General features: G+C 43.0%; 1 protein-coding gene across 1 annotated transcript in view; it reads right to left on the bottom strand.

Annotated features, from left to right (window-relative positions):
• Positions 1-13,092, bottom strand: part of LOC135892820 (GON-4-like protein) — a 51,442-nt gene that overhangs the window by 23,713 nt on the left and 14,637 nt on the right. The window contains exons 12-18 of the mRNA XM_065420616.1: positions 10,951-11,052; positions 10,141-10,181; positions 9,292-9,395; positions 6,425-6,623; positions 2,306-2,392; positions 1,139-1,310; positions 164-308 (exon numbers count right to left, since the gene is read on the bottom strand). Coding sequence (XP_065276688.1) covers positions 164-308; positions 1,139-1,310; positions 2,306-2,392; positions 6,425-6,623; positions 9,292-9,395; positions 10,141-10,181; positions 10,951-11,052 — 850 coding nt within the window. The remainder of the gene's footprint in view (positions 1-163; positions 309-1,138; positions 1,311-2,305; positions 2,393-6,424; positions 6,624-9,291; positions 9,396-10,140; positions 10,182-10,950; positions 11,053-13,092) is intronic.

Here is a 13,092-nt window from a genome sequence, read left to right as displayed (position 1 = left end):
AGCAATTGTTCTACGGCTGGGAACAAAGGGCCAAAGTTGCCATCTGATTGTGCTATTCCAGAATGTCCAAATATCCCATCAGTTGGCTACAGCACCCTACTTTTTCCCCCAAGGAAAGATGCCCCATTTTCATGTATTTTACACACTAACATTGAACACCTACTTGTCCTCTGCCTTTGTGAAGATAATCTTGTTCTGGGGGGCTTTGGCCTTCAGGGAGCAAATTGGTAACAGCTCTGGGTACATAAAGACTTTTCTCGTTGCCAGAATCCATGCCACTTGCTTTGGAAGACAGGGGAATTCATTTGCTGTGAAAAAAATCCGCAGATCAGCACAAGTTGATGAACCTCACAAGCATAGATGCTTAAATTCTGAAACTCACCATTACTTTATTGTAAAAGCTGTTGTCCCTATAACTCCTGCTGTGAAAGCAGTACAGGCTGGGGTTACTTTTCCCCCCAAAACCTTTGGATTTTGGTTTAGAACACAAGAAACTAAAACTAAGAATTTAATCTAGCCCAGCAAAAGTTACTTTTCTTTTTGATTTCCCCACAGAATTGTGTGTGCAATATCTGCTCTGTGGAAGGATGGAGCAGCTCCATTTGACTCTAATCAGTGAATGGCTTTATTTGACTCTAATCTGCCTATCATTTGGCAAAGAGAAAGTCATGACAAAAATTTCCAAAACTATCCATTCAGAATGCTTTTTAATTTTACAATTTCATAGTTCAAGTCCCTAGTCCTGTTAGTAGAACCATCTCAACCAAAAGAAAATGTCTTTGATGCATCACTCAAACCACTGGAATACATTTTTCCAATGTATTGTTGCTTTCTTGATGGATTTCCAAAGCTTGAAACATCTGCAAACATATCGTGCGTTCCAGACTACCAAGCTAAGCAATCTTGTACAATCCCTATGATGTTAGCTTACTGTGTCACATTTTCATGGCTTAAGTAGAAAAAGAGAGCCAATAATACTGAGGTCATTGCTTAAAGACATGTTAGAAACAATGCTGCAAAATAATGCTAAATTCCATTACAAATCATAGCAAAAAATCTGGAATCCATCTCATTTGAGGGGAGGGCATCACCAAAAAGGCTATTACTACCCTACAAACCTGCCCCTTCAGCTACATACCACTCTTCTTCACAGTTTTGCGAGGGCTCCAATCAACTTTGACCTGGGCATGAAAGTCTTCAATGAGCTGCAACGCTCCCTTCAAGTTACATGGTTGGAACACTGTTTGAAACTTGGGATGGAACTGCTGACGAAGGAGCATGGAACTGTGAGCAAAGTTACTCAGCTCAGTCTGAAGAGTCAAATACAAAGGAGATAAAGGGACTTGCTTTCAATGTAAATAAGTACTCGTGTATGTACAAGTCATTCAGAAAGCAAACTTGCCAGATAGGAGGCAGAGAAAGTTTCAGTTATCGTCAACCCTGCTTTTCAGAGATACCGAGCCATGAGACACAACTGATTACATTTATTCTGCTCTGAAACGGTAAAGCCCCAGCTCTGCTGTGAGTTATTACTCCCCCATTCCCATGCAGAACCATTAAAGATCATAGAGCAATCACAGAAATTGTTCTAAGAATGACCTTTTCAAGCTTTGTTTTTAATCTTTCAAAAAAAAAAAAAAATACAAAAAACATGCCAACACAGAACACTGTGTTATTGCCATTACACACAGTTACAAACTCGTTCAGTAAGCAATTGATCAAGTATTAGTATGTAGATGATACTATCATTTGAAACAAATGTTAAGGAAATATTTCTCAGCTGAATGAAGTCAGATTTTGGTTTTTTTTTAAGCTTTGCAGGGCATTCCCACTAACCAACCCACCCTCACTGGGATTTTTTGTACTTCCCTCAGCAAATGCCCACATAGGCTTCAGACAAGTATAGCATAGGCATTAGCTGAACACGCTTCTCTCACCCAAGCCTTCAATTCCAACCTGCAGCAGTCCTGCTAATCCCACCCTAGTCCTCTCTAGAGCAGGGACTGTCTGTAGTGTCAGACTGGATGGAGGTTTGTGTTAAAACTAACCAGAAAGCAAAACTAATTTTCACCTAAACTGGCATTGTTAGTGCACTAGCCCACTGCACTTACTAGGCTCCCCTCCCATGACAGCAAACTCTCTCTCACACATTTAGCAACGTAAAGGCAGCTGCAGCTACATAACAATGCCTCTCCTTCACTGCTCATTTTTGAAAATACACACCAAGTCATCTTGATTAAAGACAATGGCAGCCTTTATTTTTGCGATAGAATTATTGTATTTCTAACTTTAGCTAGATCCTTACCAGAAACATCCTCGTGGTGCTGGCCTCTGAACTCAGACTAGGGTTGGAGCTGGTAAGAAGGTGGATTTGAGTCAGGAGCTGGACATGCTGAAAGAACAGGTCAGGCAGATGAAGCTTTTCCATACACTAAGACAGGGGTCGGCAACGTTTGGCACGCGGCTTGCCAGGGTAAGCACCCTAGCGGGCCGGGCCAGTTTATTTACCTGCAGACGCGGCAGGTTCGGCCGATCGCGGCCCCCACTCGCCGCGGTTCGCCGTCCCGGGCCAATGGGGGAGTCGGGAAGCCGCGGCCAGCACATCCCTCCCCCACGCCGCTTCCCGCCACCCCCATTGGCCCGGGACGGCGAACCGCGGCGAGTGGGGGCCGCGATCGGCCGAACCTGCCGCGTCAGCAGGTAAATATACTGGCCCAGCCCGCTAGGGTGCTTACCCTGGCGAGCCACGTGCCAAACGTTACCGACCCCTGCACTAAGACACTATAATATTCAAAAATACTGGAAAATATTCTAAAGCACCGACAGGCCGAGCAGGTTATATCTCCTGGGTCTCAAAATGAGTGTTGGCTACAGACATACTTCAGCTAACAGAGAGCTTGAAAGAATTTTTAGTGCAGACATCTTAAGCAATTACCTTAAAAATACACAAGCACACACTAGTGACAACTACAGTTCAGAGACATTTCCACAGTAAGTGAAACCAGAAGTAAGAGGCTTGATGCAGGAATCACTTGGTGAAATCCTGTAGTTTGCATTTGCAGGAAATTATCCTAGATGATCACAATGGTCCCTTCTGGCCCTAAACATTTATAAATCATTTAAACTAAAACAACATGATAGTTGAGAATATAAATGCACAAAAGTCAGGAAATTCAAAATTAGGGTTCCTAGAGCAATGTGAATGGGTACTCCTTGGAATTCTGTGCACAAAATTTTAAAATTCTGCATATTGTATTTGTCAAAATAACACAATATAATCACACCATTTTCAATTATTTTAGAAATTTATTTCAAAATACCGGTCATAAGAACATAAGAAAGGCCGTACCGGGTCAGACCAAAGGTCCATCTAGCCCAGTATCCTGTCTACCGACAGTGGCCAATGCCAGGTGCCCCAGAGGGAGTGAACCTAACAGGCAATGATCAAGTGATCTCTCTCCTGCCATCCATCTCCACCCTCTGACAGACAGAGGCTAGGGACACCATTACTTACCCGTCCTGGCTAATAGCCATTAATGGACTTAACCACCATGAATTTATCCAGTACTCTTTTAAACTCTGTTATAGTCCTAGCCTTCACAACCTCCTCAGGTAAGGAGTTCCACAAGTTGACTGTGCGCTGCGTGAAGAAGAACTTCCTTTTATTTGTTTTAAACCTGCTGCCTATTAATTTCATTTGATGACCCCTAGTTCTTGTATTATGGGAATAAGTAAATAACTTTTCCTTATCCACTTTCTCCACATCACTCATGATTTTATATACCTCTATCATATCCCCCCTTAGTCTCCTCTTTTCCAAGCTGAAGAGTCCTAGCCTCTTTAATCTCTCCTCATATGGGACCCGTTCCAAACCCTTAATCATTTTAATTGCCCTTTTCTGAACCTTTTCTAGTGACAGTATATCTTTTTTGAGATGAGGAGACCACATCTGTACGCAGTATTCGAGATGAGGGCGTACCATCGATTTATATAAGGGCAATAATATATTCTCAGTCTTATTCTCTATCCCCTTTTTAATGATTCCTAACATCCTGTTTGCTTTTTTGACCGCCTCTGCACACTGCGTGGACATTTTCAGAGAACTATCCACGATGACTCCAAGATCTTTTTCCTGACTTGTTGTAGCTAAATTAGCCCCCATCATATTGTATGTATAGTTGGGGTTATTTTTTCCAATGTGCATTACTTTACATTTATCCACATTGAATTTCATTTGCCATTTTGTTGCCCAATCACTTAGTTTTGTGAGATCTTTTTGAAGTTCTTCACAGTCTGCTTTGGACTTAACTATCTTGAGCAGTTTAGTATCGTCTGCAAACTTTGCCACCTCACTGTTTACCCCTTTCTCCAGATCATTTATGAATAAGTTGAATAGGATCGGTCCGAGGACTGACCCTTGGGGAACACCACTAGTTACCCCTCTCCATTCTGAGAATTTACCATTAATTCCTACCCTTTGTTCCCTGTCTTTTAACCAGTTCTCAATCCATGAAAGGACCTTCCCTTTTATCCCATGGCAGCTTAATTTACATAAGAGCCTTTGGTGAGGGACCTTGTCAAAGGCTTTCTGGAAATCTAAGTACACTATGTCCACTGGATCCCCCTTGTCCACATGTTTGTTGACCCCTTCAAAGAATTCTAATAGATTAGTAAGACACGATTTCCCTTTACAGAAACCATGTTGACTATTGCTCAACAGTTTATGTTTTTCTATGTGTCGGACAATTTTATTCTTAACTATTGTTAGCAAGCATGTCTGGAAAAGATCCAGGAAATGTTTTTTGACAAATAGATTCCTTACTGGGCATATTAGCATATCCATATGGCTCCACCAAGCAAGAGGGACAGAGTCTCACACGCACACCCAGCTCTCCCCCCAATCCAGAAATGGGGCAAGCAGGCTCAGCCAGCAGGATGAAAGTGTGGGGGATCCAGGTGTGTGGTGAGACGGTTCAGGTGAAGGTGGTTGGGGCTCCGCGGGGGGATAGGTGTGGGGGGGATGGGGCTCAGCACGGGGGTCATGGGGCTTGGTGGTCCGGGTGCAGCTGGTTGGGGCTCAGTGGGGTGGGGCTTTGAGTGGGGGGGCTCAGTGTGGGGGTGATCTGGATGCAGGGCAGACAGGAGGGGCAGCTCACCATAGTGATCCCTTCCCCTGCAGCTGGGGAGAGATGGAAGCAGGAAGTGGGGCTGGATGTGGAGCTTCCTGCAGTCAGGAGCAGCCCATGCAGGGGAAGAGGAAGCCCTGTTCTCCCCGCAGCCCAGCTAGGACTAGCAGCTGCAGCCCAGCACATGGTAGGAGCCACCAACCAGGGAATCCCCAGCCCTGCGCCTCCCTGGCTCCAGACACACCACAATAGCAAGAGAGATAGACAGCCCAGCCCCCCACCCCAATCCCCAAGAGAGTGATTTACACTCCTTTGCTGCTCCCAACACCCAAATCAGACATGTGCCTCCCCCATCATGTGAATCAGTTTTTCTGCAGGGAAAGCATAAAATCTGCAGGGGACATTAATTCTGCACTTGCGCAGTTGCACAAAATTCCCCCAAGAGTAAATGGGGCTATTACACACACTTTTAGTGCTCTGCATTACTGTTTCATATACCTATGTGAAAGTTATCCCAACACTATAGGAATTCCGGATAAACACATTTACATGAGCCCAACTGGAGTTCCATATCTTGGTTTACTGCTGAAAAATTAAAAGGGTCACATACCACATATGTGAAACCCATGCTTACACAGCATGGCTCTCTCATAAACCTGTGTGCTTCCACCAATAGAAAGAGACAGTCTGCTACTGGGTTTGAACTACTATATCTGGGTCATCAAGAGGACCTTATGCTGATGACCACAATCAGGGGTGCTGCGTCTCAAGTGAATGGTATGCAATTTTCAAGCAAAAAATATGTCTCCCAGTCTGACAGTGAACCACTGATAACTGCTTTGACTATGGTATTTCAACCAGTTGTGCACCCACTTTATAGTGAACGATTTCCAGCTAAAAGGATAATATTTTCAGAAAGTTAGAAGGCCACAAAAATAGGGGTTTAGAATTAAATCATTGCTTCAACACAGTCAGATTAAAGCATGACTGCTACAGCTCTCTCACATCTAGTTAAGGACGATGGAATTCACCTCTTGACAACCACTTCCCTTGGATGATTTTAATTCATTCCAGAAAGTGGTACCAGATTGTAGTGCACAGGTCTGCTTCACTAATGTTGTGGTACCAGATTCCAGGGTACAAAATGTGTACCTTATTTCAATAGGCAACTTGCTTGAGTGCTTCCTGTAGCATTGATGGTGCCGCCATGCTATGCAGAGGCCTTTGCCCTGCAGTTCACAATGAAGCTGTGATAAGATGGTGTAATATTTGTGTTTGATAATTACTACATCTCTTACCTGCTGCATTTGCTGATGCAGCCTCTTTCTCTGCCCCATGTCCAAAACTAGGGTCTGAAGTGGCTTCTCAATTTGAGGTTTAGACCTCTCCATCTCCTGTGGCTGCTTGGTCGAAGATTTCTTTATTCTCAGCTGTTCAAGCTGTTCCTTCACAGTCCGGTGCTGTTCATTGAGTAAGTTGGCCAGAGGCTCTTCAAATCTGTTTCAGATCAAGCAAACAGTATTATGCCAAGTCCATGACTTACAGACAACGCTCTTAATGACCTGGTTTATCAAGTAGATTTTACTTAGTTTCTGAAAAGCACAATTAAAATATTAATTACATTTCTATAGCACCTTTCATCTCAAAGTACCCAAAGTATTTTATAAACCTAATATTTACAAAAATCCCTTCACCTACCCCAGCAATGCTGCCTCTCCTGGAGTGGGACACAGCACCTATTCATTCAACAGCCCAAAGCAAAAGTTAATTTCCTGTCCTAAACGGTTAAGGCAAATCCTGTGTCCTGTTAAAGCTGCAAGAATTTAGAGAATCAGAATAGAATTACCTGAGGTAAAGTTTGGCCACCACACCAGGATTAATAATCCTGTTCTTAAGAAAAGTGTCATGGAATCTTTAATGACCACGAGCAGTCAGGGCTTTAGTTTTACATCTGAATGCAGCATCTTCAGAAGCACTGTGCCACTCTAACACCATGTTGGGGTACTGGTTAGTTACAGACTCGGATAAAAGCATTCCCTACTCAGTCACCTGTATCATTTCCTGCACCATCTTATTCAAGTACTCAGATACCACTGTAATGGCCATGGTATAAGAACCTAGATAAGACATTGCTAAAAAGAGATCATTCAAGAACTAGACCAGACCCGACCCAAGCTTCTGGGATTAAACAAGATCACAGCCCAAAGTACTATGGCTGCTGGCTATTACCATCATCAGTCCCAATGAGATCACTTGCAGCTCTCCAATGCTGTCGACACACTTTGTAAATATTAATGAGTGCCCGAGTTTTACTCAGCAGGCTATTTTATTACACGTTTGTTACTGCTGCAGCAGAGAAGTGCTGTAAATATTCCTGTCATTGCAAACAGCTTTAAGTGTCAGCCTGCTTATGACAGAGCTCTATAGATAGCCCAATCAACACTCTCCCATCTCTGACCCAACTAGGATCAGCTTCACTTCCACAACAGACCCAGCATGTGCGCTCAAAGCTAGTCACAATCAAGGCCCCTCTAAGACATTTACATTACAAGATACTAAAGGGAAGGAACCAATGGAACAAATAGGTGAAATTTTCCCTCAAAATTACCTCCCTAAAGTAGTCCAGGAACAACATTATGTACAGATAATATCAGGGAAGAAGAATCCAATTAGGAGGAGGACTTACCCTACCTTACCTCATACAGACTAGGGAAATGAGCATGAAATACCCTTCACAATAAGATTGTAGCTGGTTTAAGATTTCCACACTCCCCTCCAGTACTGCTCATCTGGAGAGAATGGTGCAGATGCCCAGCAGTCACTTTAGCTCCCTTCCCAAACAGATACAGCTTAGTCTTGAGCTGAGCTGCCCCATAGACAAGGAGACTTTATTCAAACTGCAGTTCACATTCAGCCCCCCAGTTACTGTTACCATTTCAATAGTAAGCCACTATTTGTCAAAATAAATATTAACTAAGAACAAGAGAAGGATCATGAGATCTGAAGCCGATCAGCTCCAAGTCATTGACTAAAATTTAGCCCATGCTAATAGTTATCAAAAAGGCGACATATGTTGTCCACAGCTGACAGCTGCTTCAGTCCCGTGCCCCTACACAGCTCTGCCAGTCCAACTCTTTCCTGACTAGCAGCACCCATCTGTTCAAGAAGTGATGTGCACTGGGAGATTTGCTAGGCAATGGCCAGTACAGTAGAACCTTAGAGTTACGAACTGACAGGTCAACCACACACCTCATTTGGAACTGGAAGTATGCAATCGGGTAGCAGCAGAGACACACACACCCCCCCCACCCCGCCAAAAAAAAAAAAAAAAAAAAAAAAAAAAAAAAAAAAAGGAAATACAGTACAGTACTGTGTTAAACGTAAACTACTAAAAAACTAAAGGGAAAGTTTAAAAAAAGATTTGATAAGGTAAGGAAACTGTTTCTGTGCTTAGTACCAGAGGGGTAGCCATGTTAGTCTGTATCCACAAAAACAACGAGGAGTCACCGGACTCCTCGTTGTTTCTGTGCTGGTTTCATTTAAATTAAGATGGTTAAAAGCAGCATTTTTCTTCTGCATAGTAAAGTTTCAATGCTGTAAAGTCAATGTTGAATTGTAAACTTCTGAAAGAACAACCATAATGTTTTGTTCAGAGTTACGAACATTTCGGAGTTACGAACAACCTCCCTTCCCGAGGGTTCGTAACTCTGAGGTTCTACTGTACTTGAACAGCCCAGCTCCTCAACAGTGCCTTCATATTACCAAGAAAGCTGGAGGTAATAAGTGAGCTCCTCCGGAGGAAGTTAAAAAAGCTGTCACCCTTCAGCTGTGTTGCTAGAATACAATCCAGTCCCTCAATGACCCCTCTTTCTGAGGTCCACTGCTTTTCCTCCAATAAAAGCCGCTATTATACTCTCCTTCAGGGCATTGCCTCCTTCTTCCTGGCCCCTCACTGAGAAGCACTGTCCGTACTGGCTCCCTCCATGATACCTACAAATTGCAGCAAATACACTGCTGTATCAGGGAGTCAGAGCAAAAGGGCCATGGACCCCATCGCCATCTGGATGGTATGTGTGTGGCTTCCATCTTCTTTCTATTACATCTTATTTGACAGCTGGGTGCCCGGGCACCCTCTACAGTTTTTATTGAGACCACACAGTCATACCTAAGCGCCTGTGGTGTGTTAAAATTCGGCCGTGACTCTGCAACGGTGTCCTCATCCTCTGGGCCTTCATCCTCCATGTTGGAGAAACCCATCTCATCCTGGAACTGATAGGAAATAAAGCTCAGCAGTTGTCAGGTATATGAGGCTCTGTCTGAGGTTCAGTGAATTACTTTTAGTACAGAGGGATTTCTGGCTCAGTATAAAATTATTCACAATGGACCTATACTGATGTCATCAGCAGCAGACACGCTCAGCCCCCTTGGGTCTTCACTGGGGTACATGCTTTAGCCTCCTCACAGTTGCACATACATGACAGGACCCCTTGCACTGAGTTTATGCTGAGACATCCAGTAAAGTCCCCTCTCTTTGGCTTACGATGGCACCTTCAGAGACCCTCTGTCAGTTCCAGGATAGAAAGACTCCCACATATTGTTAAAAGTCACTTAGACCTGGTGTACACTACAGAGTTAGGTCGACATAAGGAAGTTTACGTCAACCTAACTCTGCAAGCGTCTACTCTAAAATGCAGCTCCCACCAATGTAACTCGCCCATTACACTGACTTAACTCCACCTCCGCGAAAGGTGTAGCACTTAGGTTGATGTAGTTAGGTCAATGCTGCGTCAGTGTAGACATTGCATTGCGTACATCGACAGTTGCTGCCTTTCAGAAGCCGTTCCACAATGCCCCACACTGACAGTTAAATCAGTGCAAGCGATCCTAGAGAGGACACGCACCACTGACACAAGGAGTGCAGTGTGGACATGCAAAAACTATTTAATTACTGCGGTGGCTGTATGTTGACATAACTAAGGTTGACTTTAATTATGTAGTATAGACTTGCCCTTACTGTCTCAAACAGCTCCTCCATCAGTTCATTTACTTCTTTCTCTGTAAGAGACAAGATAGGGTGCGTGAAGAAACGGTTAGTGATCCAGTAAGAAAAATTTCAGCAATTTGTCATCTTCTGAAAAGGAAATCCTGCAAACACTTGCAAACTTTCCAACACAAGTGGGAAGAAAGGGGACCCTCTCATATACTCTTACATTTTCTCTTTGTGATGGGGATCAGCCCTGAAGCATCCAAGTACAGCCTGCCTCTCAGCCACTCAATCCTAATCCCCTGTGAATGCCAGAATGGCTTCAACTCCTTGATCTGTGATTTAAGAGATCAGCTTCCCGCAACTGTGGTCACAAGGTTTTCATCCAAATTCAGGCTGCTATTTCTCCCCACACGCTCTCTATACGCCTAATGATGCAGCTCTGACCCCACTTCACAGCTGAAGGCCTGAGCAACACAGTAAAGTCCTTCAATACAACCCTATCTAACCTCCTTAACGCCCACACCAGACCCACAGAGTATCTTGGCTAGAGTCTCATTTTGTCTAAAACAGAACTAAGTAGCTGTACCTGATGGCAATGCTGGACCACTGGCCAGATCCATTCATGCATTTATGGGGAGTCATTACTATACAGAGGAGCTGGTGAAGTTAACAGCATGGGGGGGCGGAGGGTGGTTCTATTTTTTTTTTTTTTTTTTTTTTTTAATTAGCCCTGCCTTGCAAAACCTTCGCAACAAACACTGAAGTTTTCAATTTGGATCAACAATTCTAACAGAAGCAGTGCTGAAGGAGCTGAGCTTAGGTTATCACAGTACTTACTGGTGATTCTCACAGCACGATCATTCCTGAAGTCTTCTGTGTCTGGTTCATCCAGATCTTCCAGGAAGTTATACTCAGGGTCATCATCATCATCTGCCTCATCTAACAAGATAAATGTTTGAAACATATTTTTTCATAAATCAAACTGTAAGGGAGACCGTGCTAATGGCAACCTGGGGAGAAACACTGGGCTTACTGGCTATCCCGCCAGATAGAGGCAGGACTTGAGTTAGTATTAGTTTTAACAGGGTCCCAGTTTGCTCAATTGCTGTGGTAGCAATAACAAAACTATCTTCCTTTCAATCTGCACTTGTAGCACCCTCATTTCTTTCCCTAGTACTTTAACCATTCCTGTTTAGTAAGGACAGACTGATTCTCCACTAACTGTAATTTGTGTCATCTAAATTTGCAGAAAGTGAGTGTATAATGCCACTATTCTAATCGGTGTGTTTTACACCCACTGTGCACAGGTGTAAGAGATGACAAGAGGCAAGACAGAGAATCAACCTCTGAATTATTTTGTTTCTTATAAGAGCATAAACTATGATGGTATATACAACATGGTGCCCCTCACGTAAAAACACCACATTGATAAATAAACTCAAGGTGTGCCCTATACTGCACTTTGAAGTTAGACACTACTACAACAAGAAATAGGTCCAACTGTATTTTCTTATCTGACAAACAAATCCAAGCTCCAGGTTCTCACTGGATAAGTCATTTTAAGATTTCCTCCTGCCCATCCTGGGGCTTTACTCTTCCATTGAAGTCAATGGGATTTACTCATATAATGTTGTGAAAATGGCAAATGTCATTCTGCAATGTATTAACAGGAATGTCATATGCAAGATACAAGAGGTAATTGTTTCACTCTACTCGGCAATGAGGCCTCAGCTGTAATACTGTGTGCAGTTTTGGGCCCCACACTTTAAGGAAGATGTGGACACTGGAAAGAGTCCAGGAGAGCAACAAAAATGGTAAGATGTTTAGAAAACATGATCCATGAAGAAGGTATTTTCATGCTACTACTTCTAAAAGAGGTCAATGCATGTCCGCGTCAGTACCCAGCCCAGGCAAGCTAATGATCCAACCAGCAGACCAAATTCAGTGATGGGTATATGCCACCTAAGGCACATTATGCTAAGAAGATGATTCCAGCAATGATTCCAGCCTCTCCTAACATTAGCCTGCTTCAGTAGCCCTTGTTAAATTCAGTTTGCAAACGAAACTAAAACCAAAGCAGTTATATTAGTCCTTATGACAGGTTCAATATCTATTCACCTTTCTCAAATGCTCTGTTGAATGAAAGGTTCAACCGCATCAGGAAATTCCTCTTTTCTTGTAAGAGGTTCAAGATGTTATCTTAAAGCCTCAGCATTCCAGGGAGTTGTGGGACTTTACACACAGACCTCAGACATGCTTTGTTTTCAGTCTTGGACTTGACTCACCAAGATACTCATATGATGCATGAGGATCAGAGGGTAAACGGTCTCAGAAGCATTACAGCAATTTGTCACAGGTGAGACACTAGGAAGCCAGCATAATCAAATAAAAGTAACACAAAAGAGAAAGGCAGCACTGACATTAAACCAACAGCTGGCTTCATCCTGGTAGTTATGGAAGCTGTCTTGTGGAAAGTTTCAGCAATGGTGAAGGTTGAAATGTTAAATACTTCACTCCAGTTTCAGGGATCAGGTTATGTGAACAGCAGCTTCCAAGTTTCGTTTTAATTTCTATTATTAAACATTTATATTATATATTTGCATTCAAATGATCAATCAGGATCAGAGACCAATTGTACTAAGCACTGTGCAAACACACATTAAGTCAATGTTCTTTCCCTGAAGGGCTTACAATCTAATGAGAAAAGTAGAACAAAGTGCAGGAAAGGAAGCCAGGTTTAGAAAAGAAGAAGAAATCTCCAAAATATCTGACACAAGAGCATCCACTGTGTTAGTAGCCATTAAAAGATCTCCGTATAAGCAGACTCAGCCAGCCAAAACTTCTCATCTCTAGATCCATTACTAAAGCTCATATTACTGTAGTATCTAGATGCTGATACAAGCAGTGTGTTGGAGCATGGGGAAGAAAATAAAAAACAATAAAAACAGCAGAGCTGGCTAAACAGGACACTGGAGTATT

This window comes from Emys orbicularis, chromosome 20, assembly GCF_028017835.1.
Source record: "Emys orbicularis isolate rEmyOrb1 chromosome 20, rEmyOrb1.hap1, whole genome shotgun sequence".
In the NCBI taxonomy this organism is placed as follows: Eukaryota; Metazoa; Chordata; order Testudines; family Emydidae; genus Emys; species Emys orbicularis.
The sequence above is the reverse complement of the archived record's forward strand: the minus strand, read 5'-3'. Positions and strand labels throughout refer to the sequence as shown.